Source organism: Mya arenaria, chromosome 4, assembly GCF_026914265.1.
Source record: "Mya arenaria isolate MELC-2E11 chromosome 4, ASM2691426v1".
NCBI classification, from domain to species: domain Eukaryota; kingdom Metazoa; phylum Mollusca; class Bivalvia; order Myida; family Myidae; genus Mya; species Mya arenaria.
In genome coordinates, this window is record NC_069125.1 from 69,091,125 (window position 1) to 69,118,939 (window position 27,815).

At 34.2% G+C, this 27,815-nt stretch overlaps 1 protein-coding gene across 2 annotated transcripts; it reads right to left on the reverse strand.

Moving 5' to 3' along the window:
• Positions 1–523: 523 nt before the first annotated feature.
• Positions 524–27,489, reverse strand: LOC128230417 (protein yippee-like 2). Of its 2 annotated transcripts, none has more exons than XM_052942660.1 (5): positions 27,354–27,489; positions 18,128–18,938; positions 16,598–16,641; positions 7,506–7,614; positions 524–6,377 (listed from the first exon to the last, which is right to left on the reverse strand). In XM_052942660.1, exons 2-5 carry the CDS (start codon positions 18,233–18,235, stop codon positions 6,288–6,290), a joined length of 351 nt encoding a protein of 116 aa, XP_052798620.1. In that variant the 5' UTR covers positions 18,236–18,938; positions 27,354–27,489; the 3' UTR covers positions 524–6,287. The 2 variants fall into 2 exon arrangements, with proteins under 2 accessions (XP_052798620.1, XP_052798619.1); XM_052942659.1 differs by lacking the exon at positions 27,354–27,489 and adding an exon at positions 23,166–23,308.
• Between the last annotated feature and the right edge of the window lie 326 nt (positions 27,490–27,815).

Genomic DNA, 27,815 nt, shown 5'->3' on the forward strand with positions numbered 1-27,815 from the left:
CCTATATATCCTAGGATATTCTTGACAAAGAACATGCCACAGGGAGTTCAGCTCTTGTTGTAAATTCCTATTGATTTCCTGTGTTTCGTCTATATTACATTTGATAAATATTAAAAGATTTTCCAAAAGAATCACCAAATATCTTCGATTCCAATAAAAGGATAACATGGGTTTAAAACTATTTCTCATAATTGCATGAAGCTTATTAGAGATCTTATATAAAGTAGAGAATTCTTCTTAAATCAGGATGTGTGGCTATGAATTTTAATTGAATATTTGTTCAGAGTACCCTTGTGCCTTCAATAAGACTTGCTTCCTTGTACAAGAATGATATATGATTAAGCTCCAATATTTTCCCTTGATAAGATTAACACTTGTTAACCTCCTTACGGACTTTCCCATTGTACTTACTGGGTCCATTCCTTGTAGGAATACTAACAAATTCATCAACAATAATCTTCTTACTAAAGATTACATTCTTATGGACTGCAGAGTAAGCCTAGGTTGCTGAATAACTACAGACTGCTTTTTAATACATTTTATTAGCCAAAGCTTGACAATGTTTATACAGTATGAATAATACATCGAACACTGTCATATTAAAAGAAATTCTCACCACACATTACATTTTTTGCACAAAGAAAAAAGTACAAAATCAAATGAGTAATAACTACAAATCATGATCACTGAGGCAAAAGTTATAAACTATGGATGAGAAAAAAACATGAGCTAAGAGAAAATATGTGATGGAAATGACTCAGAGGTGATTGAATTACAGTGTCACACAAAACAACTTGCACTATATTTTCTCCAGTTACACCCATGTACTCCTCCAAAAAAGGCGGACTAGTGTATCATTTATACTTACGTCACATACAAGTCTGTGTACAGATTGTGGTGTTAATACTAAAATATGAAAACAGTTCACATGTACAATGTTCATCAATCTATCCAAGAACCTCTAACATCATAATCATTAATACATCAAAACAGCAAAATACCGAACTAACAACAAACAAATAAAAAAAGGTATATAGAAATACAGCACTGGTAAAGTTCATCCATTACATGTACACAGAACTGGACAAGACAATACTCAGCATTATTGTCTCAACACAAGCAATGTTGACCTGTTTATGTGCTATAGACCTACATCTTTAATGTCACCTTGATAATGAAATGAGAGTGATCAATCACATCAACTATTAATTCATCATAATTTGGATAGATAACATTCACTCTGATCCACAAACAGGTCAACACAACTGGTATGGGGACAGTGAATCAAGGAAGAAGTTCTCACAAGTATTTGACTAGAATTATTCATATGTTTTTTTTAATTGAAATTCAATGTTAGGTATCACATAAAAATATCACATAAATCAAACAATTTTTCATCAAAATGTTACAGGGTAACGAGAAAAAGTACATTTTATTGAATCATCATGCACATGTTATACAACATAGAACTTCCAGGAAAAGCATTTAAATCCCAGCACCCAACTCTTCATCACCTGAAGCACTATGTATCCATTCAATATAATGTATCCATTCAATATAATGTACTTCTAAGGTATATTGCAGTCTCATAATATCACAGGCAAGCCTCAAACCCCATGACAAAGTGACAAGAAATTGTGTTTCAAAGTCTTCTTAAAAAATAATCTGTATCTTCTTTGCAACAGAAACAATTTCTTGAAAAGTTTTCAGTCATCCAAATGAATAGAAATATTTGTCTTTAAAGAGGACAGTATTCTATCATGAACTGAAATAAAGGTTAAGGACGTTTTACATAATTATTATGGTATTGCTCATACAGGAGTGGTAAACAGTAAATCACAGGCATACAAATCACAGGCACAGTCAGGCAATCATTATAGCACATTTCTGCTGGGAATCGAAAGCCAACATACAAAACCCTTCTACGGCAATACGTATAAACCTTTTTGCATTACCACCAGTCCTTCACTCTTCATATGGACAACACTCAATTCCATCTTTGTTATCACACGAAAACAGTCCTAAGATGTTAATAGCTTTAATCTGTAAAAAGCGTAATTAATATTTTCGGAGTAAGGATCTGGCAGTTTTACATAACCCTGGAATTGCATGTCAGTTTCACATTACATTTCAATAGCTAAATATGATGATTACATGATGATATTCCTTCTATAAAAAATAATCATTCAACAAAACTTTTGTTCCAACCATTTACAATGATAATCAAAGATGAAATATTGATGAAGTATTTACAAGCTCATTCTCCCCTGTCACCAGTCCACCAATGTTTTTGACTTATTTTAGTCACCGGTACACCATTATTAATGACTTACCGGTACTTGTCACTCAATATTTCAGTCAAGCACTTTCTATACAGTTAATTAGAACTATTTTTTTGCTCTGGCATAATAAACTGATGATACCATGGGGTTCTTAAGGGTTTACAATGTGAAAACTTGAAAATTTCTTCTTATAACATACACATCAAATTTGTTTACTGTAATGACCAATGTATTTATTGTGTAATTCAAGCAATATCTGCATTTAATTATGTCTGTCAGAAACATTAACCAAATATCTGTCATGAGATTATGAAAGCACTCCTGCAAACTGAATACATTTTGAAAGACAACGTGGCAAATTTCATGATACGAGAAAAAATGTAATATGAATTATAATGACAATGTTGACGTAGTTAACATGATGAAATGGCTCAATGTTATATCCCTTACAATGTGTAGCTATACGACTAAATAACAAATAAATCAGTTACACATTATTTTGCATTGAAATCACGAACAATTTATTCATGAACAATTTATTGTGTATAATTATTTATTGTGATTGTTTACTGTCAGAATAGGTAACTTTACAAAATTATAACATAACATTGGCCATACACAATATGTACTAAATGAGATCACAAAAAATATATCACTGGAAGATGTAGCAAGATTATTCCAAAGGCATACATTAAAACATGTGTTTATGTCCCATTAAGGTACTCATATTTTATAAAGGACAATTCAATTTTGTCACAAGTTTGAATTGACATTTTTATTATGGGGTTTGGTCTAGATTTTCCCCAATATAAATGGACCATTTAGTCAAAACCAGCATCTGAAATCACCCAGGATGAACACATTCATAACCCAACATTACCAAAACCAATAACAAAAATAAGATACAAAGGAAAATATTCAGTTTAAAAACAGAGAAACTAATGTCATTCATTACATAAACTAAAACATGCTGATGGTTCAACGTCCATGAAATTGGCAACAACTAATTCAGTTTAAGCTGCTTGAAAACACAAAGTCAATAACTTTTAGCATGTTTGCTATATGTCTCTAACCAGTTAAATTCCTTGCTAAATCCCTAAAGCATTGTTCAGCATCAAATACATCTGACAGAATTGATTTTCCCAAGAAATGTCCTAAACCAGCCTATTTGTAATGATGTAAAAACAGGGTAAATTATTTTCTGGAATCTGGGATGACAAATAAATAACACTTGATTTATGCAGGTGATTACTTGTGACACATTTGATACGGTGCTTTATATTTGTTGAAGCATTGTTGTTTACGCTGGAAAAGTGTTTGATTTGTTTTTAATTATAGAATCTGAACCATGCCTTCACTTATTAGTAAATTATAGCATATTGGATTATAGTGTGGAGTGTTGAAATGAGTTGATACGAGTCTACTTCTCTAACACAAGTTATAAGCACAAAAATCAAACAACATAGCACAATGAAAATATATTGGTACAATGGAGAATGTAAGACATCATTCGGTGTTATTCAAGCTTCTGTCAGAAATGTTCTTTTAGCAGCTCCATCAGCCCAAACATGATACTTCTCATGACATAGACACCCTTATAATGACTGTATCAATACGTTGTCTGGTGCACCAAAACTAATAGATCATGTCAGAGGCGTCACCTTAAGGTTCAAGATTTTTGAGAATGAAGCAGAACAAATGTCTAAACGTTTCATCTGTATCACAGGAATATCACGTTTTGGCCAGATATCAGCTATATCACATTAAAATGCTGAAAATTTCCTGAGAAAAAAATTGATACTTAACATTTTGCTAACAATTTTCACATTTCATCCCTCTGATTGTTCTAAGAATAGAGTGGATTGCTAATGTAAGCTTAATCAGTTGTCTGTTAAGCACATACTTAAGACACATACAAATAATTAAGTGTTGAAACTAAACAAAACAAATCTATATGGCAAGTGTTCATACTATTATCATTGAAAGAAAAGAAATTAATATATTTATCTAAAAACAATAGCTGAACAATAATGCCTGTTTCTGTAGTCTGTAATACAAACTTAAAAATACTACAAAAATAAATACTCCAATCTAGTGTTATCATGAAAGAACAGTTAAAATTTTGCTTGAAACTATCAATAAAAGGCAGCAATTTGGCTAAGAGATTCATTCAGCAACAATATAATAAGACTGTTTCTGATGTCTGCAATATAAACTTACAAGTTAAACTCGAATTCAGTGGCATCATGTGACCATCAAGGAATGACAGCAATTTGGTTAAGAGCTTCATTTGACAACAAAATTATTCTAGCTCTCTTGATTCTGATTGCTTTTCCCATAAAACAGTACATATCATTAAATGTAGAGGGTGTAAAATTGGGGGATAAGAATGTGGGAAGTGCAAATGGTAGTCAATCACTTTGCACTTTCTGAGTTTCAAGCACTTTCTGTTAATATGTTTACCCATTTTAAGTATAAACTACCTTGTTATGACATAACAGTAATGTTAAAGTTGAAAACCAACCACAAATAACTTCACTTCTGGACAAAAAACATTAAGGTCTCCCTGAACTGGTTTTAAGTTATTCACAGCCTCCCTCCTGTTTAATTAAGTCTCTTAGCAGCAATTCTGAAAATAGCTTGTCGATTTTCCTCCTGACCCTGTGAGAGTATCAAATTGGATCATTAAATCACAGAGTGACTTAGGCAAGTCTCCAATCAGATGCCGGTTTAGCAGCAGAAAAGACCCAAAATCAATAGAATGATGTTGTCTTTTACAGCTTATCAAGCCATAATTATCTAGGTTATTTTCACATAAAACCCTTTCAAGCCTGGTCATTGAAAACTTCCACAAAATCATGAATGGTACAATTTTCTACACAATGATTATACGGCATATTGCTGGCTAGTTCAAACATTCTTACTAAAATAGCTAAATCAAAAAAGTATGACAGAACAATGATTGTACTTGTAGCATAGTAACAAGCAGGGGTCTAAACACAATATCTGGTACAGCAAACATTTGCTACTGAAAGTGTTGATCCCACAAATGTTTTTTCTTCTTTCAACTCTGTTCTTGCAACTTCCTTGTCATCAATGCAGTTCTTTAAAATCACATCATTTCCAGTTACATGACTACATTGATTATCACCAAGGAAGAAGCAGTCCATGCCATCTTCAAGAATGTGCTGAAGTGAATCAATTCCTCATTGGCCGCTTCATGTTCATTTTCTGCTCTCATCTGTAGACACATTTCTTGGAAATATCACTCTAAACATTTATTGGCAACCAGAGATAGGAAACTAATCAACAGTGACTTTCTTATCTTTACAGGTAGTCACACATATCTGTTCACATTTCAACCCTGATTTAATTCATTGAAATCTTGACAAGATATATGATGCCAAATGCAATGTCTCTTTGACAATAACACTGATTTCTAATCATCAGATTCTTTGCTCCGATAGATATCCATGCCTATTTCAGCTCAAAACTGTTTTTGAAGCAGACATAGGAAATATGTGAGTGAAGAATCATGAACACGTCTATGCATTGTCAGATAAATGTTTTATAAGATATGAAAGACATCAACACTGTATTCTGCAGTGGGAATGTTAAAATCGAGATCCATCAAACCGTCCAACACAATCAGGGGCGGTGGAGGGACTTTGCAACCTATATTTACTTTATATTTTATGTTGCTTTCTGGACAAAGTGTCTGTATGTATCTCTCACATTGATTTACACTTTGTCTTGTTTATGGTTATAATTTCATATGACAGAAAAAAAAGCCTAATTTAGATTAAAATTTGTAAACACCATGATATATCAAATATCCTTAAGCAGCGTAACAACTGATTTCTTCTGTTAAATGTCTTCAAATATTTTGTATATATAGAATTTATGATTGTTATTGTATGGCACGTGACATACATTTTGCAAAAGCAACAGCACAGTTATACAAATACGGCCCCTCCTCCCGTGCTGGCCCCGCCCCTTTGTTGACTAGTCCCACCCATTGTCTTTGATCATGTGTGCCAACTCTATGATGAATTTTCCTTCCTTGTACTTTTGACTAGACTCAAAGGCGTGCTCCTAAAACGAAAAAGTTACATCCATCAGAACAAGCAAATTATATTGTCACATTCAAACAATACAAACAAAGCTATTAAAGACATCAACTGAAATATATACTGACAAGTAGACGATATTAACAGTTTATTTTAAGAAGAGACAATCAAATAATTACCACATGCATGGGTATCAAATATTTTTGTCTTTCATAATTATAATTAATTATGAATGGCTATGTTTTAAAAGGTATCTTTAAATTGGTTTAATGTCACAAATTATTTTTATAAAACATATAAGCTACAAAGTCAGGCATTCAAAACAGAAAAATTGGCCACATATCTCCCCATGCCAGCCATTCTTCATACTTGCAAAGTTCAATCATGACAGTCAAATCAGTGGAATCTTTCCAAACAATTGAGCACCCACCACCCTGTCATGTAATGAGTACAGAGAGCCAAAATGGAAAGAAACAACCTCTAAAGATGTCATACTGTAACCCTTGTAATTTTTTAAGCTGGGTAGTAATCAAGCGCCTATTTCTCTCATAGAGATTTAAAGGCAAATAACACTGACATTTACTTCTTTAGTTTTTGTAAATATCTCATTAGGTAAACAGTTTTATCACCCTTTGGCTGCATGCTCTCTGTCAACTCTTATCCAACATCCAAAAATATACAAACATATGTGACATTCTCCGGGCTAAAGCAGACCTAATAAAGTAACACATGAAATGTAAAATACTTCCTTTATTGCCCCTTTACAGGTCATGTTGGAACTTTAGTATGCAAAGCTGGTAAAATTCCAGCATAAAAAGTCATTCCCTTCCTTCAGTTGATTTATATTTCACTAGAAAGCAACTTTCCACACAATAAAATGCTGAGTAATATTTGGAGGGAAGAAAAACCTTCAGACAGAATTTTGCTGTGATAACACCTCTGTCATACCATAATTTCCATGAAAACACATGCAGCATTCCATACTTAATCTATGAAAAACAATGGTTATTTTTGATATGATAAAAATGGAAATCCTGTAGAAAGTGAAGTGTGGATGCGGTGCTTCTCTTTACAACTGTGTAAGTAAGTTTGCCATATAACAAAATTAATGGGTGCTATATATGTATATCCCTACTTTGCAGAGTATACTTACATATTTCCAGCCAAGGGTGGTCTTGCAGCACTCGCAGAAGATGTCAGCGACGGCATGAAGGCCGGTGAGCAGAACCCTCTCCTCTGCCGGGCCACACCCAATGTTCACTCTGCAATATACACAGATCATAGGTCAAACATAATTACAGTTAAGTATAGGGAACTGGCAGGTTCTTGAATAGTTATTTCATAATGTGTTAGAAAACACTCATCTGAAAATCAACAAAATGTCCATATTTTCAGACAGCAGATAGTCCAACTATTTTTAAGGTACCTTCAAAATAGATTTCCAATGGAGTCATTGGTTGCCAAGGAAGTCAATGGTCGCTAAAACAAAAGGTGGTTGCTAAGGTAGCTAGAAGTTGCTAAGGAGGTCCATGGTTGCTAAGAAAAGTGATGATCAATAGGGAAGCAAGCTATCTTAAGATATTTAATCACTTCTAAGAAAAAATGTGGATGCTAAGAAATTTGATGGTTGCTTAGGAAGTCCATGGTTGTTACAGGAAGATACAATTACTAGGGTAACAACATGAAAGTTATAGGACACTGATAAAAAAATGTTGTCAAGGAAGTTTGTGGTTGCTATGAAGGTCAAAGGTTGATAATAAAAATGATGGTTGTCAAGGAAATAAGGTGATTTGAAGAAAGTGGTAAAGTAATACTTGACAAATCTACAAAGTAATTATCTCAGCTCTGGGCAGTGCAGTTTTTGAGGAAAGTATTCTTCAATATTTTAGTAATATATAAGTAATAATAAGTCTCCCACTACTGGATTTTGACTTCAGCAAATTTGATAGAGAACCACTATTAGCATAATGCTACATGTCAAATAACTAACCTCCAGGCCTCAAAACTCAGGCAGGCTAAAAACTACTTAAGGACAAATTAAAACTAAAGATAATTGTGAAATGGGGTTGAGGAATAAAGGGTCTGTTTGCCTATCACACTTGTCACAGCTGCATCACTGGTCCACATTTCTCGGTAATTAATATATGACTTGAAATACCATATGCTGCACCACTGCTCAAGTTGTTTAGTTATTTATGCCCACTTTAAGCAAACCATATACCATGACTTTTTGTGTAATAATGCCTGTAATTTAGCCAAACCCTTTGTTAAAGAAAAAACAAGTCTACCCTTTTTTATATCTGTGTCTGCTTTAATTATGATGAATAAAATACATAAAAGCATGAAGGTAAATTATATATTTACAATAAAAATAAAAAATATTGTGAGTTCATCACAGTCTGGCAGGTTTACATTCAGTTTCCTAAATTAGAAACCAAAATATTTTGATGAACACGAAAAATGTGTCACCTAATAAGTGTAATACATACCACAACCTCACATTACGTCATTTAGGTGGTAAAATGGGAAAGCGTGACTTAAATTTGATTATTACACCCCATTGTGATGAAACAGGCGATCATGCAATGGAAAAAACATTTATTTTTGAATATTTCACGCGAGAATTCTTATTATAATAATTGTATGATGGCTGTTTAAGAAGTTGGTAGACTTATAACTTAAAACATTTAAATTGTTTAATTGTAGTATAGTTTTGGGGCAGGACAATCATTGCAATGTTCTTTCAGGCGAATAGGATGCAAATTGACAATAGGGTCACATCAAAAACGATACAAATAATTATTGCCTCTTCTTCTTCTTCCACTTACCCGCCTTTAATAATCTGCCGACTGTTTTCTGGCAATTAGCTATAGAACTTGTAATCATGACATTGTGACCTGGTACATGAAATGTATAAGGTCAATAAATCAAGTAAGAATTGACATGTCTACACTGCTAAATGTAAAAAGCCCGGACACAAGCATGTGTACTATGACCTTTAAATTTCAGATGTGACCTTAACCATCGACCCGGGTCAAGGTCACTGCATATCGTCTAAATAAGGACAACATTTGTACCAAGTAATATGGTAATCCATCAATGCATAAGTAAGTTATAGCGCGGACACGAGCATGTGTTCTCTGACCTTTAAATGTCTAGTGTGACCTTGACCTTTGAGGTTTAGACCCGGGTCAAGGTCACTGCACATAGTCTCAATGAGAACAACATTTGGACCAAGTATATTAATATGGTCATCCATCAATGCATAAGTAAGTTATAGCGCGGACACGAGCATGTGTACTCTGACCTATAAATGTCTCGTGTGACCTTGACCTTTGAGGTATGGACCCGGGTCAAGGCCACTGCACATCATCTCAATGAGGACAACATTTGTACCAAGTAATATGGTATCCATCCATGCTAAAGTAAGTTATAGCCCGGACACGAAATGTTACAGCCAGACAGACAGACGGACGGATGAACAAACAGACAGACGGACAAAGAGCATTCCTATAATCCCCTCCCCACTCCGTGGCAGGGGGTTAATAAAAATTCTATGGAAGGTCAATGTATCAAAATGAAATATTGCATATAAAGAGCAGAATCCATGACTATTATTATGATATAAGTCTTTTGTTTGGATACTGCTAAATAAAATATTGATGTAAAAAGTCCACATATACTTCTTGAACAGCCCTCAATCTTCTTAAACAGCCCATTCTATTAATTTACAAAAACTGTGTTGCTTAAATGTCTCATTTATAATGAAACTTTTGAAAAATGCTAACAGCCATAACTCATAGTTTCAGATAGAAACGATGTCTATGTATAACACCAATACAACAGGATCTATTTATGAAACAAACCCTCCATTCAGCCAAAATGAAAAGGTATTCTATACACACTGTCTGCTACCATCATGAAAACCATATTCTATGGGTAATAATAATAATACAGAAATTCATCTTTTTTTGTAAAAATAACACTAAAAAAAAGTCATTTTATTTCGATTGTCACAATTTTTATCACATTTAGAAATACAAATGATGTTTGATAATTTTTATGCAATCATAAAATTGTTTTATTTGGATGTTGAAAAACATTCAAATTAAATAAAATCATGGACTAAATTCTCCAGAAGTGTGCATTCTAGTTCATTAATTGTTCATGAAATAGAGTCCGGATGTGGAGAGCCTGCACATGCAATAATTGGTCCTAATGTTACATGTCCTGAAAATATCGACCAAAATATGATGAAACTAGATGAAAGCGGTTGCAACTGTTACAATGTTGTTTGCATTTTTTGTGTTCAAGGATAACAAAGCAGATCTGGATCTTGGACTGCATTATTTGGTGCGTAATAAAAATGCTATGATGCATACTGAAATATCATATTGCACTTTAAATTTAAATTCTTCATCCAAATGGTACATTATCAAAGCTTGTTTTGAGACATATATCACATGACTTGATTTTTTTTAAAAATAAAATGTTATTATTGCTACTTAAGTTGTTGTAAACCATGATTGAGGTCCTTGTTCATCATTCCAGCCACAAATTGATCATTAATTATTTCTGAACAAATAATGTTTCATTTTGATTTCAATGCATTTCATTTTAAACTCATTCATTAATGTTTTAAAATGAGTAAAACATGAAAATGCATTAAAATTTACAAAATATTGGTTTTGCACCAAGATATATAGTGCGCCTCAGAGTGAGGACTTTATGTCCTCTCTGTTAACCGGTGATCTTAAAATCAGATGACCTGAATTTCAAAATCTCACAATTTTGAAAGCAAGACATTAACAAAACTTAGGCATTCACATTTCTTTAAGCTGCAATTTGAACAGGATAAAGACATTGTTAAGATTTACTTCCTTTTCTTTAATGACATTCAGTTAATATGAAGAAACAATCAATAGTTAAATAAATATTTGAAAATGCATAGTCATTTCGGAAGAAACATTCAAATGACAATGTTCAGTGACAAGCAAAAATCCCTATGAAAAGCATAACTCTTCGAGACTAGTTTAACAAACTCTTATTTAAACAATATGTTTCTGAATTACTTGTCCTTGTTTTAAAATACAATGTAATTTAAACAACCACTTTTTCTACATCGATGCCTGTCAGTTTAATAAAATAGAAACGTGCGGTCGTGCAGTCAATATATCATTATATAATAAAATGTTAAACAGTATGCTTTTCTTCAAAACATTTACATTGGGATGTATCTCAAAACTGGCTCGTTCTAGTCATGTGAAATGAAGATAAACATCACATGTATGAGGACAAACACCAGAACTAATCAGGCATTTAATATGCAATCATAAAACAAAGAAAATTAGGGCCAAGGTTACATTAGCCAGTAGCCAAGTTCAGTAATACAGCAAAAAACACTGATGTGACAGGGAGATAGGGAAGACATTTTGGCAGGTTCATAAGTACAAAGTACAGGTTTTTATCTTTGAAAACAATATTGTGCAACTTGAAGAATCCTGAACTAGCTCTGACCCTCTCTGAAACTATGAAGTCATTTATTTAATACCATGGATCCTCCAGAACTGGCCTCAGGTAGCACTGACAAGAGACACCAAGGCAAAAACATCTCATATAAAAACACATTGTAAAATGATCCACTTGTTGATGCCCTATTTCTGATAAAAATATATTTGAAATTGTTCAGCATTACATTAATTTTATCATAATCAGCAGTTTTCTGGCATTATCCCACATGCAAAAAAAGTACTTTATGTGAGCAGTATTTTAATGGTAAACAGAGAAACATCAGAAGCCGGAAGAAAATGCAGAACTGGGTTGATACCCCACCGGGTTGATACCCCACCGGGTTGATACCCCACCGGTTTGATACCCCACCTGTATTGTGACAAGATAAAGCATGTTAAATAAAGTTTTTGCAAGCTATAAACATTCTTTTTTCAAACAAGTTCTAAAATTCCCTGGGAAACTGCAAGAACTGCCAACTCTGTGGTAAACAAATAATGATAACATTGACCAAAATAGATGTAATGCTTTATTAATGGCACCTTTGATAAGATATGAATATATGATAAACTAGGCTTGATGCTAAAATGTACCTTACTGAAGTAATATTCATAATTGATATCATCAGCCAGTTTCTTTTGCACCAATGCCAATCTTTTAGTACTGATGTATAAAAATAAAATGCCAATGCATTCACTTGCATGATACCATGTTGTAAATAAAGCACACATACTGTGAAATCATTTATATTCGTTGGCATGAAATTTCGTGGTTTTCCGATAAATTACATTTTCGTGGGTACTTGAATTCGTGGTTTTCAATTTTGAAAACAAAATCCGAAACTGCGATCGTCCTAGATCGACTGCATAATCACCACGTGATGGGCATGTGATTTCCTTCTTCTACGTCACACCGTTTATGACACTCGCAATGGTGGTACGACATGCCAATTAGTGCATATACCCATGTCAATTATCGATTTAATTGGAAGTTAAGGTCTTGAAAGATGATGTTCCCTGATCAAAGATATAGATAGGCGAGGCCATTGAATACCAATTTATAATTTTACAAGCTGTAAAAACACCAAGAAGGTGCATATATTTGGGTAAACAATCAATGTTATCGATTAAATATTTTATTAAAGAAAAAAATCGAGTACCAACACTCAACACGCACATCTTGAATGCCCCACGAACATTAATGATTTCACAGTACCACTGATGCAAAGAATACTTTAGTTGCTCTAACAATACAGGTTGCTTTACAAAATACAACCAATATTATAAAGTCAAGTTAGCAAGACACGGTCTGTATTGCCTAGTGAAATGGAAGAATCAACTTAATTAACATTTACCTGTTACAATTAGAAACCAATCTATAAAAGTCTGTATTGCATAGTGAAATGGAAGAATCAACATTATAAACATTTACCTATTTCAATAAGATAACAATCTATAATGCAATCTCCTGCAATTTAACTTTAATTTTCTGTCCTTTTCATGTTCTCACTGCCATGAGACCAATGAAAGTTCTTGAAACTTGATGGACAGTTCATGAAAAGTTCATGAATGTTAATGAAAAGTTTATCAGTGCATGAACAGATTCTCGACAGGGCTGAGGGACACTGCCATTAGACCAAACCAGGACACTGAAATTAGACCAAACCAGGAGCACTACCAAGGGTTAAAACCAGGAGCACTGCCATGAGATTTAACAAGGAGCATTGCCATGAGATGAAACCAGGAGCACTGTTAAGAGATCCAGAAGCATTGCCATGCGATGAAACCAGGGACACTGCCATGTGAGAAACCAGGGACACAGCCATGTGATAAAATCAGGAGCACTGCCATGAGACAAAACCAGGAGCACTGCCATGAGATAAAACCAGGAGCACTGCCATGAGACAAAACCAGGAGCACTGCCATGAGACAAAACCAGGAGCACTGCCATGAGACAAAACCAGGAGCACTGCCATGAGACAAAACCAGGAGCAATGCCATGAGACGAACTCAGGGGCACTGCCATGAGATAAAACCAGGAGCAATGCCATGAGACAAAACCAGGAGCACTGCAGCCATGAGACAAAACCAGGAGCAATGCCATGAGACGAACTCAGGGGCACTGCCATGAGATAAAACCAGGAGCACTGCCATGAGACAAAACCAGGGACACAGCCATGAGATAAAACCAGGAGCACTGCCATGAGACAAAACCAGGAGCAATGCCATGAGATAAAACCAGGAGCAATGCCATGAGATAAAACCAGGAGCACTGCCATGAGACAAAACCAGGAGCAATGCCATGAGACGAACTCAGGGGCACTGCCATGAGATAAAACCAGGAGCACTGCCATGAGATGAAATCAGGAGCACTGCCATGAGATAAAACCAGGGGCACTGCCATGTGATAAAATCAGGAGCACTGCAGCCATGAGACAAAACCAGGAGCACTGCCATGAGATGAAATCAGGGCACTGCCATGAGACAAAACCAGGAGCACTGCCATGAGATGAAATCAGGAACACTCATATTATAAAAAACTAGGAGCACAGCCATTTAAAGAAATCAGGAGCACCACCATTACTAGTGTTGCAGTTTTAGTAAATTCAGCAAATATCACAGCATCGATTAAAGCAACATTATCAAGTTTTAGCTCATTGACACAATTACAAATCAGACGTTTTATAATTGTTAGAACATTTTGTGGTAAATTTTCACCCTAAACAAGGAAGGGGTGAGCCTTACTTAGACAATATTACAGATTTTACATTATATGTTCCAACTGACATAGATTTAACTGTTTTCAGCAGGCATGGAATCTGTCCGGAAAGTTCTTGATGATTAAGCAAGGTAGCTTAAAAAGGTGACCTCATTGGCTGGAAATGTAGGTTATAATCTAAATAGGGATTCTATCTTGCCTTCTCAAAGTAATGTAAGCATATATATAACACGATAAGTGCTATAAAAATATCTGTCTAGCTTCTAATACATTTAAAAGTTTCATACACTCCAGTTGCAACTTCTGCTTACATCATAACAGGCAATTACATCTGAGATTATGGCCATCTAATGCCTACAATCACTTTAAACATTCACGATTTAAAACCCTTTTTCAAGTATAAATGGCTGACAAAATCAAGAGGCTGGTTATCTGGTTTTCTTTATTTTACACGCATAATGTTAAAAAGTTAAAAAGCACTCAACATAATTTTCTGGTGAAGTTCAGAATATTAATAATTCAGGGCTCTTTTGAAATGTATTCACTTTTTGTAACATTTATACTGTTTTAAAGGTACTCAATTGTCAAACTTTGAAAACCGAAACTATTCAGTCTTCTTTACCAAGAAAATGTAGATTATCCAGATATATATATTAAGAAAAATAGTTATGAAAGTTATGACATAATATAATGTGAAATAATTAATTAAGGTGGTTTAAAATTGAGTTACATCATGACATCACGGTGAAAATACTTTTGCATATGGAAAACCATACATTAGTCATTGGACTGTGGGGGGTAAACCAGACCAAATTCAAGTATCAACTGTTATCTTTACATAACATCCTTCCTGAATTAGACTGCTTTTTCATGTGGGGATTTTTGAAAAGTATCCACAAAACTAATCATTTTGCGACTTGTTTCACTATATTTATGTATCATATAACATGTCATAACAGAACCAGATAAAGAATACTAATAATTTCCTTAGCACCTTTCTCAAATAACATACGACAGACAGTTAAACTTTCCAATCAATACACAATATAAAAGTAAAGGGGAACTCTGGGTTATTCAGGGCTTGAATTTAACTTTTTTTGACACTCGCAAATTTTTGCGAGTGCTTAAATTTTCAACTCGCAAAACAAGACACTCACTCGCATTTTTTTAAGGCAAACCATTGTGTTTGCTAAGAAAATATATATATTGTAAGGAAAACAATGGTTAAAGGTATAGTGTAACTGTTTTAATGAATGATCATGTAATTTTTCATTATTGATTAAACGATATCATCATAAATGTAACACTGACAATATGTTCTGAGGAAGCCTGATCAGGCCAGTATTGGTCTGTTTAATGTTCAACTTCCTCTTCCACATTGAAACATTTTTAACGGATGGATTATTTCATTTTGGATTCTTTTTTGGAACTGATTGATCATTGCCGTCGGCAATTTTAAAATGAACATGCATATTTTTTTGCTTGTCATCATTTTATAGACTGTATCTCGATACGATTATCACTAAAAATAGCCGCCAAAAGTTTTCCGACGAAAGACCAGTCTACAAAAATACATAGTAACGAGTACCTGCCACATTGTAACGAGAACCTGCCTGTGCGCATAATGTTAGTCTACATCATCAGTTTCTGTGTGATTATCGGAAAACAAAATGAGTAGGCATTTTTAAAATTAATTTTATATCTATTGTGCATGCAGGAATTGATCACCGATGATGTTCATATCAATTTCAATGATTGTATATTTTCTGCAAATTTTGAACTCACAAATTTTTGCAAGTGTCTTTAAATTCAACAAGCATTTTCAAATTTTGGCTCGCATTTTGCGAGCGTGGGAGTGCTAAATTCGAGCCCTGTTATTGTCAATCTGTCACTACCTGGTAGTTTTACAAAATGGTACCCTGATGTTTGAAAAAAGAAACATTTTTATTTTTTTGATTTTCATGTACATATATAAATATATATATATATATACATATATAAAGCTAAAAGAACACTTACACAGAATTGAAGAGATATGCTCGCCCCTGGCTCCCTTGAAATGACTAAAAAAAAGGAAAGAAAAAATATGTTAGTTTTTTTCATATTTGAACACTGAAAATTTAACATACTTTTTCCTGATAATGTATATTTTGTGTATGAGAAATTATCAGTAGTGAAAAGATATATTTCAGACTTCATTATAATGACATTTCTTCAGGGATTTCTGCTTGCAAAAAATGAGAAGAAAATCTCAGCAAGCGGATGGTTCAATCACTTGGGTAATGATTGTTTTCACTATAATAAATGCCCTAGTTTTTGTCTGTGTAATAGATCAATGTCAAGAGAGGGTGCTAGGTTTTTGTGAAACTAACTGATTTTTAGAGAGTCAAGTGTAACTGGTACACACAATTACCCAGTTACTATTAAGATTTGGCACAGCATCTATAGAATCTTGTCTTCCACAATCACCTTAGATACCCACAAATGATGTATTCATTTGCATTTATGCAGTGAACCAAACCAAAAGACCAAAGGTTGTCCGGTTAGCGCAGTGGTTAGCACAATCGCTTCTCACCAAGGCGACCCGGGTTCGATTCCCGGCCTGGGCGCATGTGAGTTTGGTTAGTGGTCACCAAGCCGGACAAGTGGGTTTTCTCCGGGTACTCCGGTTTCCCCCACTCTCGTGCAACATCGTGCCAACGAGAGTGATTAATATAAGTAATAGCTTGTTTCACAATCGTTGTAAAATTAAATAATGTTTAAACTAAAAGACCAAAGTAGCAGAGTTTCTGACCAGAACTAGCTTCTACGGACTTGATTTGCTAGCTGACAGGGATCAGGTCATGTGTCAATTCCTATCTACCTCATAAAGCCCTTTTCCACCTTTTAAATATATCGATCCTGTTAATAACTATAAAGATTTCTAGTTTCCCTAGATTTGTAAGAAGAAACAGTTCTATAAATAGTTAATGACCGGTTAAGTAAATTTGCCATCATTTTTCATGAATAATCCATATAACAAGATCAGAAACAGGCAGAACCTATCTTGCAAGAATTACTCAACTAGGTTACTCTGTATCAGCTAAAAGTTAAAAGACTTCAGTTCCACTTAAAATGAACATAAAAAAACCCATTGAAATTCTGCTCGGACTCTCGGTTTTAGGTTAAAAAAAAACCTTGTGATTTAATCAGTTAATTGAATTCACATATGACAAGTAGTTTTGACCTACAGAAAGTTCACACAGTTGACATTAGAAATCCTGAATTTTCAACCACAATGAGTCCATTTCAGAAAGCAGAAGTATTAAATTTCTTGCTTTGTTTTATTTAGATCCTAAAAATGAAGTATGCATTTTAAGTGTCTAATGTCTTGGCAAATGAACTGTTTAATATACTTTTTAATTTAGACATTATTCTATGTATGCAAGGTCTGAAAGATATAACGGTTGAGATGTCACAAGGAATATTGACTTTAAACACAAAATCATATATATCACATAGAACTGCAATAGAATTCTTATCTTAATAACTATTAAACTATCATGTTACCTTGGAGATGAGTTCATCATGGTTGGCTAGGTGTGCCCGACAGTGTACGCAGCTGTAGAGGCGGTGACACTTGTTGGTCGGCAGATACGCTTGGAATGTCTTCACCATGGTTCCTGCTGGTACGAGTCTTCGAGCAAATACTAACACTGTGAAGCACCAACGCTCGTATCTAGTTTTTAATAATGTATCTGTAGCTCTGGTCAACCACCAAGAGCGGGAAGTTATATCAATTCAACATGGTTCAGGATTTATTTCCTTCTTTGGCAAACACAGACAATGTTTACTGTGAATATCCCAAGCTAAGTTTTTTGTTTACACTCTGCAACAAGATGGAGGTATTTAGTAATGCGTCTCTGATTTCTTCGATACTTTATACTACCAGGAAAACTAATAACCATTTCAGCTCTATCCCCTTTCTGCTGATGACTACCAGCTAACACTGTCTAAGTCCATAAAACATCTTGTTTAATAGCAAATCAGTGTCTTTCTTCTTGGTTCAACTGCTGTGAATAAAGCGGCTTCTTCTGGCTTGAGTTCAATCAATACAATGGCTTGTACCCAATAACACATATAGTGTGGTTACAAACCCGATCACAACTGCTTCAAATTATGCTTCAAATATTGTTTGTAGCAACATGCAGCAATTATTTGCTCATTAATATTCATAGAGCAGTTCAATCTCAATATCATTCTCCCTTAACCAAAACTGTTTTACACCACTGCTTTTTTATTCTCTTCTTTATGATCTGGAGCAAACTTCTTCTGCAATACTTCAGTACCTGCAGCCAGAGTTCTTGAAGGATTTCTGTCTCTGCAAAATTCAACAAAATGTCTGTTAGATTTCATTGTAACAATAATTAAAGATTACTGAGTTTTTACAACCAAACAAATTATTAGCTGTTTCAAGAAAATGTTAAGCACAACCAACAGCCATTTTATGTCGAAATAGAATATGAGTTGAACCTCTCTCTAACATAAAACATTACAATGCAGTCATTACATTTCCAGTAAAGGTCATGTCCAACATGTTATACATTGATGGCAGAGTGTTGAAATACTTGTAAGGCAAGTCTACAGTCATTCTGGGCTGGGGGTTTGACTTGTACCAATGTATTCTGACACACCATAATACAAGTTAATTTTAATTTACAAAGTTCTTGGTAGTCTATAATAATGGAACAAAAATAGGCAGACATATTATATAGATATCAGATATATATACTGTTTTTTTAGCCATTAAAAGCAATACCACATGATCAGCACTTCATTTCTGTATAACATGACTGATCAGATCAGTGAGCACAAACCTAATCATTGATCTGAAGTTGGAACATATTCAAATTTCTGTTGATTTTAAAAATACATGCATTATATATGGCAATAAACTCAACGATATCTACACTGTAGATAGGAATAACAGCAGTTATCTAGAATGAAAGGAAGCATGCATGGTTACTACAGAATTATTACCCTATAATTGACACACAGGTCGAGATGGGGCAGTGGTTTGTACGTGTGGGTTTGAGGTTGAGTATGTAAAGAAAAGGAGATTAATTAATGAATTATTGGAAATATTAATTATATATTTAAATAATGTGTCCAAAATGGAAAGACAAGAAGTCTCTGGTTTCAATCTTTCAGCAACTGATCCAAATTTTATAGAGTTGTCAATTCATCTCCATGACCTGCATGCATCTCAATCACTACATATAGATGATTCATCAAAAATTAAGGAAGCAGTCTATTGGTTACAATAATTATAACTGTATAACTATATATTTCCTATACAGCAAAATGACAGTCATTATAGGATTACTCCGGAGCTAAAATATTATTTCCTCAAATCTGTGAACCTTTAGGAATCCAGTATATGATTTCATCACATAACGAAGACAACTTCAGTGAAAGGCAAGCACCTAATCCCATATCAAAGTCAGCTTCATGACTTGTTGATGGCCCATATTCACAAATGTCTCAAATGAAAGCTTGAGGCTCGGGCTCACAAAAGTGAATTCGCAAATATTTCAAAATATCTTTTTTTTTAATTAAGTATTTATGACAATAATATTATCATGTTTGCCTGATTGTAACACAGGTTATAATTGTAACAGATGCAGCAATTTGTAGCATTTATTGCTCTTAATTGTAAGTCCAATTCTCCAATGAAATTAAATGAGCAGTCAATGGAGACTTCCAGCCTCAAACTCAGACTTGGACAACCATCCAACTACAACTTGCAATCAGGGAGAGTGACTTGCTGTCATGTTTCTGTCAGTCTGCCAGGTAAAATATTACAGGCCGCCAATGCCAGTTTTCTAAAAGAGTTCTTGGAATTTATTTTAGAAGCAATAATTCAGAATTCAAATATTAAAATAATAAGGCTATAATATGGTTTAAGAAACATCTAGTTAACCAGTAGTTTTCCTATCACCAACAAGATGACATACAAGGGGTTGTACTCTGTATGATGAAATAGCGAAAAAAAAAGGAAAATTGTCGAAAACTGACATAAACTTGGTATCGATGAGTATAATGCATTGAAACTTACTAACTGAAGTACCACATAGTTTACAATTGATTTATTTTTCGCAGTTTTTTCCATTAAAAACGATTACTAGGTATGTCTACCTAGTAGAATTCGTTCCTTATGCGTGATTGACTAATCAATGTTATAACGTGATATTACCAAGTAAGGTATATAGCTTAAATATTCCAACCGTTTAGGGTAAGCCTCTGTAGCACAGTGGATACGACACTGGACTGCAATTTTGGCGACACCGGTTCGAACTCTCGATTTTTTTTTTTACATTTTGGTATTTTTTTACAAATATTTTTAAAATTATGATATCAAAGAGTAAATTATTTTATTAAATAATTGTCCTGAGATTCGCTACAGAAAAAAACTTCTTAGGTGCCAATCTGGTGTACAGTCCCTTTAAACAGAGGTCTCACATGGTTGGCCTCAACAAGCAGGGGTGTAGAAATGGGCCGGAAGCCGGTTAAAATAACCCGGTTACTTTAGCATCTTCACCCGGCTATTTATCCCCGCATCATCAAAAATAAAATCTGTTATTTTTTGTCATGTTTTTATGTTTACATAAGTTTAAAACCCTGATTGATGGTATTGTTTATTTTGGTTTCCACGCGTTCGGACTATAATGCACCATTAGCTCGATTCGTGACGTCATTAGTCGCATCCCCCTCTGGGATGTTTTCAAGTTCTAGGTTTGGGTTTCCCAGCGTTCCGAATACAATAACATTGGCTCGATACATGACCTCATTAGTCGCATCCTCCATTGGGATGTTTTGAAGTTTATGATTAGCGAAGCAATAGAGGGTGAAAAAAAGAATATTTTTTTTCCAGACACCAAAAAGCGTAGTAAGTTTGCAACATGAGCGTGTCTGTCCTTCTGTTAGTCCTATTACAGTACCATTTACGCAACATTCCTTTTTGTATACGAGTGTTATCCGGATGTTTAACAAAATGAAACAAGCTTGCGGTGATGTCACTGCTAAAAATAATCCATTATTTTGATGAATTTTACATGTACCTTTGGCGAAATTTCGTACGCTTTTAATAAACGTCACAAAGTGTCCAGATATTTCTTTTGGTTGTTATTAAAACGGAACTAGCTAGCTGCAGGTGAGATATCTAGAACCACAGAAAATGAAGTTAAATGTTTAATTTTCAGAGGATCACAGAGATTCAGTGGCTGAAAGTATATAACTATAAGTGGTAGAGAAAAAGGTACACATACGATTAGGAGGGAATTGCTAGCAAATGGCAAGGCATGCGGTCTGGAATGTTATAATAGTATCCTGAATCTGAATTTGACAGTTATTTGGTTTATTAGTTGGCCCTCACTGGTCGGGGGTGGAGGTGGGGTCGGGGGTGGGGGTGGGGGTGGGGTAAAACTCAGATCAGTGGGGTAGTTCTCTGATTCAGTATCATATTCAAGTACAGAAGTTTCCCTGTTTCCTAAATGTTACAAAATAAACATGCACCAGAACAGTTCAACACTAGAAATTTTGGTTAAAAAGGGGTTAAATTCAATCCCACAAGGGGCATTGGCCCCTAACTGGGAAAGGACACCCAGACTACCCCCCCCCGCCTACTTTTGGGATCTTCCCTGCTACTTCAAAACATTTCTACACCCCTGAACAAGGCATCTTTCAGGAAAATATATGACCCAGTGACATTTTCCTGGAAACCTAGAGGATAGACTTGCAATCAATATGTTCATTTCCTACACCCACACTGATTTCACTCACATCATTTAAGCTATTAGAGGTGAGAAAAAAAACTTATAATTTAGCTGTTACGTTCTTAGGAGCATGATACATTTCTGCCATTAATAGGATTACCTTCTAAAAGTAGGACACTTCTGACACCAAAGAGTTAAAGCTTTGGTCAAGCTTAGAGTAAGAATTAAAGGCACTCTGGTGTTACTGTATATGTTTACTGGGTAACTTGCCAATAAGTCTAAAACCAACTCATCTGCCTGGACAGTAATCCAACTATTAAAATATAAAAATAAATCATGTACTGTAGTTGTAAGTTGTAGGGCAAAACTAATTGTATTTGTACAGCAAAAATAATTATAGTATTATGATAAATAAGATTGTTTCTTTATTTTTCAGATGAAAGATAATAAATAAATAAATAATATATATATATATCTTTAATTACCAAAATAAACAAAAATACATGTAATTAACTTTTATTTGAGTGTCAGTACAAAATAATGATCATAAATACTGTCATTATATATTATTAATGATTTAAATAATCAAACAGCATGAAACAAAAATATTCAAGACATAAATAATGTATAAAAATGTTTGTGTTTATGTAACACATTAATCACTATGGCTTTAAGCCGATTTTCAAACTCTATCTAGATTTTGTAAATTCAAAACAAAGTTCAAGAGATTAATTTGGGCATAAATCAAGAGGATAAGAATATTTCAGCAAGGACATAATCAGTTAGTTTCCAATCCTTAAATTGAACAAGGTTTTATAAAATAAACAACTTACTTGTTTCACTTCCATGCAAACCTATCACTAAATCTATATATATTTGTACTAGTGTACTTAAAGCTGAGGTGAATGTGGTTTGGCGCAATTTCTACTTTGTTTTGGTTGGGAGTTTATGGTACATGACCATACTTATTGACAGACAGCAGTGTATACATCCAGGCATAACATGACCTAGTTTACCACACAGATTGTGCTCCACTGTTTATATATCAGTTCATATATACGCAGTAACCTGGTTGTATGAACAATATCAGAAACAAACAAGGATATTATTTTTTTATACATATATCTCATATCAAGTACAACATTATAATACTGCATGTCTATTTCATCTTTGTTCAAAAGTGTTTTGATAATATTTAATGAGCTGGTGAACAGTTTACCAACACAATCATGTACTAAGTTCATACAGTCATATTCATGTTTTGTTAAGAACAAAGACCTTTATGACTTAGAGATGTTCAGACATGAACAAGGAAAGCCTATTAGCTATGATGACTAAACCTGAAGGAACAAAGAACACAAATAAACAAAGCACATAGCCTCAGATCATTGACACTGAATTGAACATGCTCCTGTAAGGCCATGCTGTGTTCTGCATCAGGGATTAATAGCAGACAATGGCTTCCGTACATAAAACCATTAGCTACAGTTAATGGGCATTCATCACAATAATTGATAATTTACTCTAACATAACCTTTGGTCTCACGCCAACAAAAATATTGGTAGTCATTCAACATACAGTACAATATAACAAATCAGGTAGTAAAATGAGTCTATCAGCTGTACGCACAACAATAAGGTCTTGTGTTTTAGCAACTGGTGAACCCGCAGGAGACTCATTTCTCCGGCCACCAAACCAACTATGGAACACAGAGCTTGGTGATAAGAGAATGCACTAACTTGACAACATAGAGCATTGCAGTATGAACTTGTGGATGACAATTATTGAAAACAGCTGCAGAATAGAACATCGTGTGTTAATATGTAAAAAGGGAATCAGTACCTCTCAGAATGACCACTGAGAATGACTTGGCAAATGTCCTAAATTTGGCTCTAACCTGACTGCTCTACGGTGGATATTGATATAGCTACATGAACATTTATGTTTGTGAGTGAATAGTAACATGCATTTAATATACATTCTGAGACAGTAACACTTTCTACTACGGATAATAGAAACTACTACCTCAACAACTTAGTTCAATGACCTATTTTTACAGCCACAATAACAGGAAATCTAACTATATATAGCAACTAATATTGGTCATCATAATTAAAATTGTTGATGTTATGATAATAACTTTTCCCCCCATTAAAAGTATACCGTAAATGTCCTATTAAATGTGCTTGGTGCAATCAGCGCTCATTATCCGCTGCATTGCTGCTGATCACACACACACATATATATATAAATATATATGCATTGACACAAGCATGCTATTTATTATGACATCAGCCATTAAAATTAGGTGAACAAACCTGAATTCTCAGAATTTATAAGAACTTAGCATTAAAACCTTTCACAAGCTCTGTAATATAAAATCAAGAATATAAACAAGCCCAGTTGGCATTTAATCAGTGTCGGGCTTGCGGGCTTGTGCTAATTTCGACCACTGTAACATTCCACTGTAGTTCTTAGTCGAAAATAAAAGACATTCATTATGGGATTCTTCTAATGAAGGATTTGCCATAAGAAACATCATAAAAAAAGCTTTCCATGGACATTTATTTGGACTTAGTAGTTCTACCAAAATTAATGCATTTGATCATAATTTTAAGATAGACCTAAAAGGCTAAAGGCTCATGGTAAGTGTGACCTTTGTCAGAGCTTCATGTGTTATAACTTGTGTGGATCATGATGTTGCCTGTCAACATTTGATGGATGGAGAAGAGATTCTGGCATAACAAACCTTATCACCTTAACATCCATTAACCTAGCTGATCACCTAAGCAGAACACAGCATACTGTGGAGCAAAATTGATTGAACAACCAATATTGGCATGATGAAGCAAGTTGTTCTATAAATATTCGGTAAGACTTGAGTAACCATGCTTGCTTAATAGCTTTAACAGTTCAATAACAGTGTAAATGTAATTCTCAAATCAAACAAAGGCCTTTACAGTATGGACCATTTTTGCACCCACTATGTCAATATCAGCTGTTTCCCTGTTAATGTTATATTAGTCACATTATTAAAACAGCTGTGCATTCAAACAAGCCTGACCTACTCACCTATTTTTGAGTTCTTTGTTTACAGTTAGCCAATACATTATTACTGAGGGGAACACTGCTACTTTATCACAATTTGTAATCTATTATGTTCTTAAGAGTGATAAAGAAGGTCAGACGAAACTAATAACTAACAATAACATGACATCACCACAGTCTACACCCCTCACCAATTTAATCTGGTAAACAGAACTCGAATCCATACCTTATTCAAGTTGTTATATGAACACTACCAACAAATTAAAAACAATCAAATCAATTTCAATCATACACATACAATCAGTTTATAAAGGAAGCATTACAGTCTACAATATTAACAAAGGAGGTGAAGAAACTTTAAAATTAGCTAAAAGTTCAAAAGCAAGTGTATCTGAAGGCTAAGTAAAAGCAAGTGTATTTGAAGGCTATTAAAGTGAGTGTGACTGTGTGTACTTGTACAAATACATGTACGTTCTTGTCATAAGGTTAATAAAAATTGCTAGATTTTCATCCATTTTTTTTTTTAATGAGGGCGAGGGGTGACACTTTATTTTTTATTTTAGATTTTTCATAGATGACTGTTTTACCATTGAGTATGTGTTCATGCTCTTTCTTATTGCATAAGAGAACATATACATCAGTTTCAAAACAAGCCATGAACACAATCGTAATAATTCTCCTTTTTACATGTGAATGTTATACATTGACAACGTAGGTATGAATTAGCGCCGTTCCCGGACGGTACCAGACCTATACACAAATACAGACCCTAATTTAACAGTTTTATTTGAGTCCATAAATTATAAGGGGCTGTGGAAAAAAGAGGGGGCGGGAGGGGGTAAAAATCTAGCAATTAATTAATAGTAGCCTAATAGATAAATGCTACTATATTTAGTATTTATATCAGTGACATTTTAGTAAATGCCTATACTGCAGTAATAAAATAATGAAGAATGAAATTAAACTCCAAATAGAATATATAACACTGTTATATACATCAGGGACCTAAATATGCCTTTTGGTAATGATCAAATATCATGGTATTTGATGGAACTTATATTAACTGAATAAGTAAATAGTATGCTTAGGCTTATTATGTTTGATTCAATATTCCATATTCTAATCTGCTCCTACACTTTTAAAACTATTAATAATATGTATCCATGTATGTTGCATGGTGTTGAGGTTGCAAGGTGATAAGGGGTGGGTCATTATTAGAGGCCAAACCAGACATATTAAACAAGGGACAGCTTGACCATCCCCACAGACTTGCAACAAATTGTCAATAGGTTCTCATCATGATATACTGTATGGGGATGGGCCTTAATGAATATTTCGACTGACTTTGGTATAAATGGAGTATTCTGGTTCAGACTATTATGTTTCCAATCCCCAAAAATGCAAAAAACAGGGTATGGCCTAATTGGGTATGTATTGCTCATTGTATGTAAGATACAAAAAGCGGCACCGTAAAGAAGTCATGAACATAATCAACGAACTTGCAAATCAATTAGGACTACTATGCATTTCTGTTCGATAGTATTCAATATCCATAATTAGTATTAACAAATAATAAATGTAATTTGAAAGAACTGCAATATTCTGTTTACTGTTATCAAAATTAGACTTTTTGATGAAAAAGCCCAAACATTTGTGCATGGATTTGGCTTAAATAATCCACAGGCCCTGCTAAATAAAATAAAAAAATAAAATAATTAAGCAAGCCCAGATTGTATTATACCAATGCAGGGCTTTGTGAGCTTGTTATAATTATGTATTGCTTCATACAAACAGTACAGTAGTGACTAAGAATAGTGATATATTCTTGTCAGAATCCCAAACAGGTCTGACTAACTCAATCATAATATTTACATTAAGGTCAAGGTCGTATAAATGTAAAGGCGCATATTAGCACTTTTAGCGAAACATGCCTAATTCCATAAAATTATTCAATTTCTTTTAATCAACTTACGTGTGAATAATGTATAAGTCTTCTCTTGTGACACAACTGTAGAAATCGACCGCAATGTCTTCAGAAATTCCCCACAGAAGTCAAACGTGCAGAGCCCACGAGCTTGATACTTTGCGATGCAATGTGTTTACGTCACTACTCACGTGACAATTGAAGGCGGCCTCTAAGCAACGTAAACAAAGCCACGTGACTAGAGGGAAAGAGCAGTAACCACGTGCACCTAGCTTCGCCGGCGGGAAGAGTTATTCCTTTTTTGATTTTAGTTTTAAAGGCCATGCATATATGCAAAGATCTAAAACGGCATAATGATATTAGATTGGTCTATATGTATAGATTTGGGTGACCGCCCAACGTCACTATTTTCGCGAGATTCAATAGTAATATATGTCATCATTGTCATGTGTTTCCGTTATTATTGGCGTGTTTTCAACATATAACAAATGCATAAACTATTAAACGGCG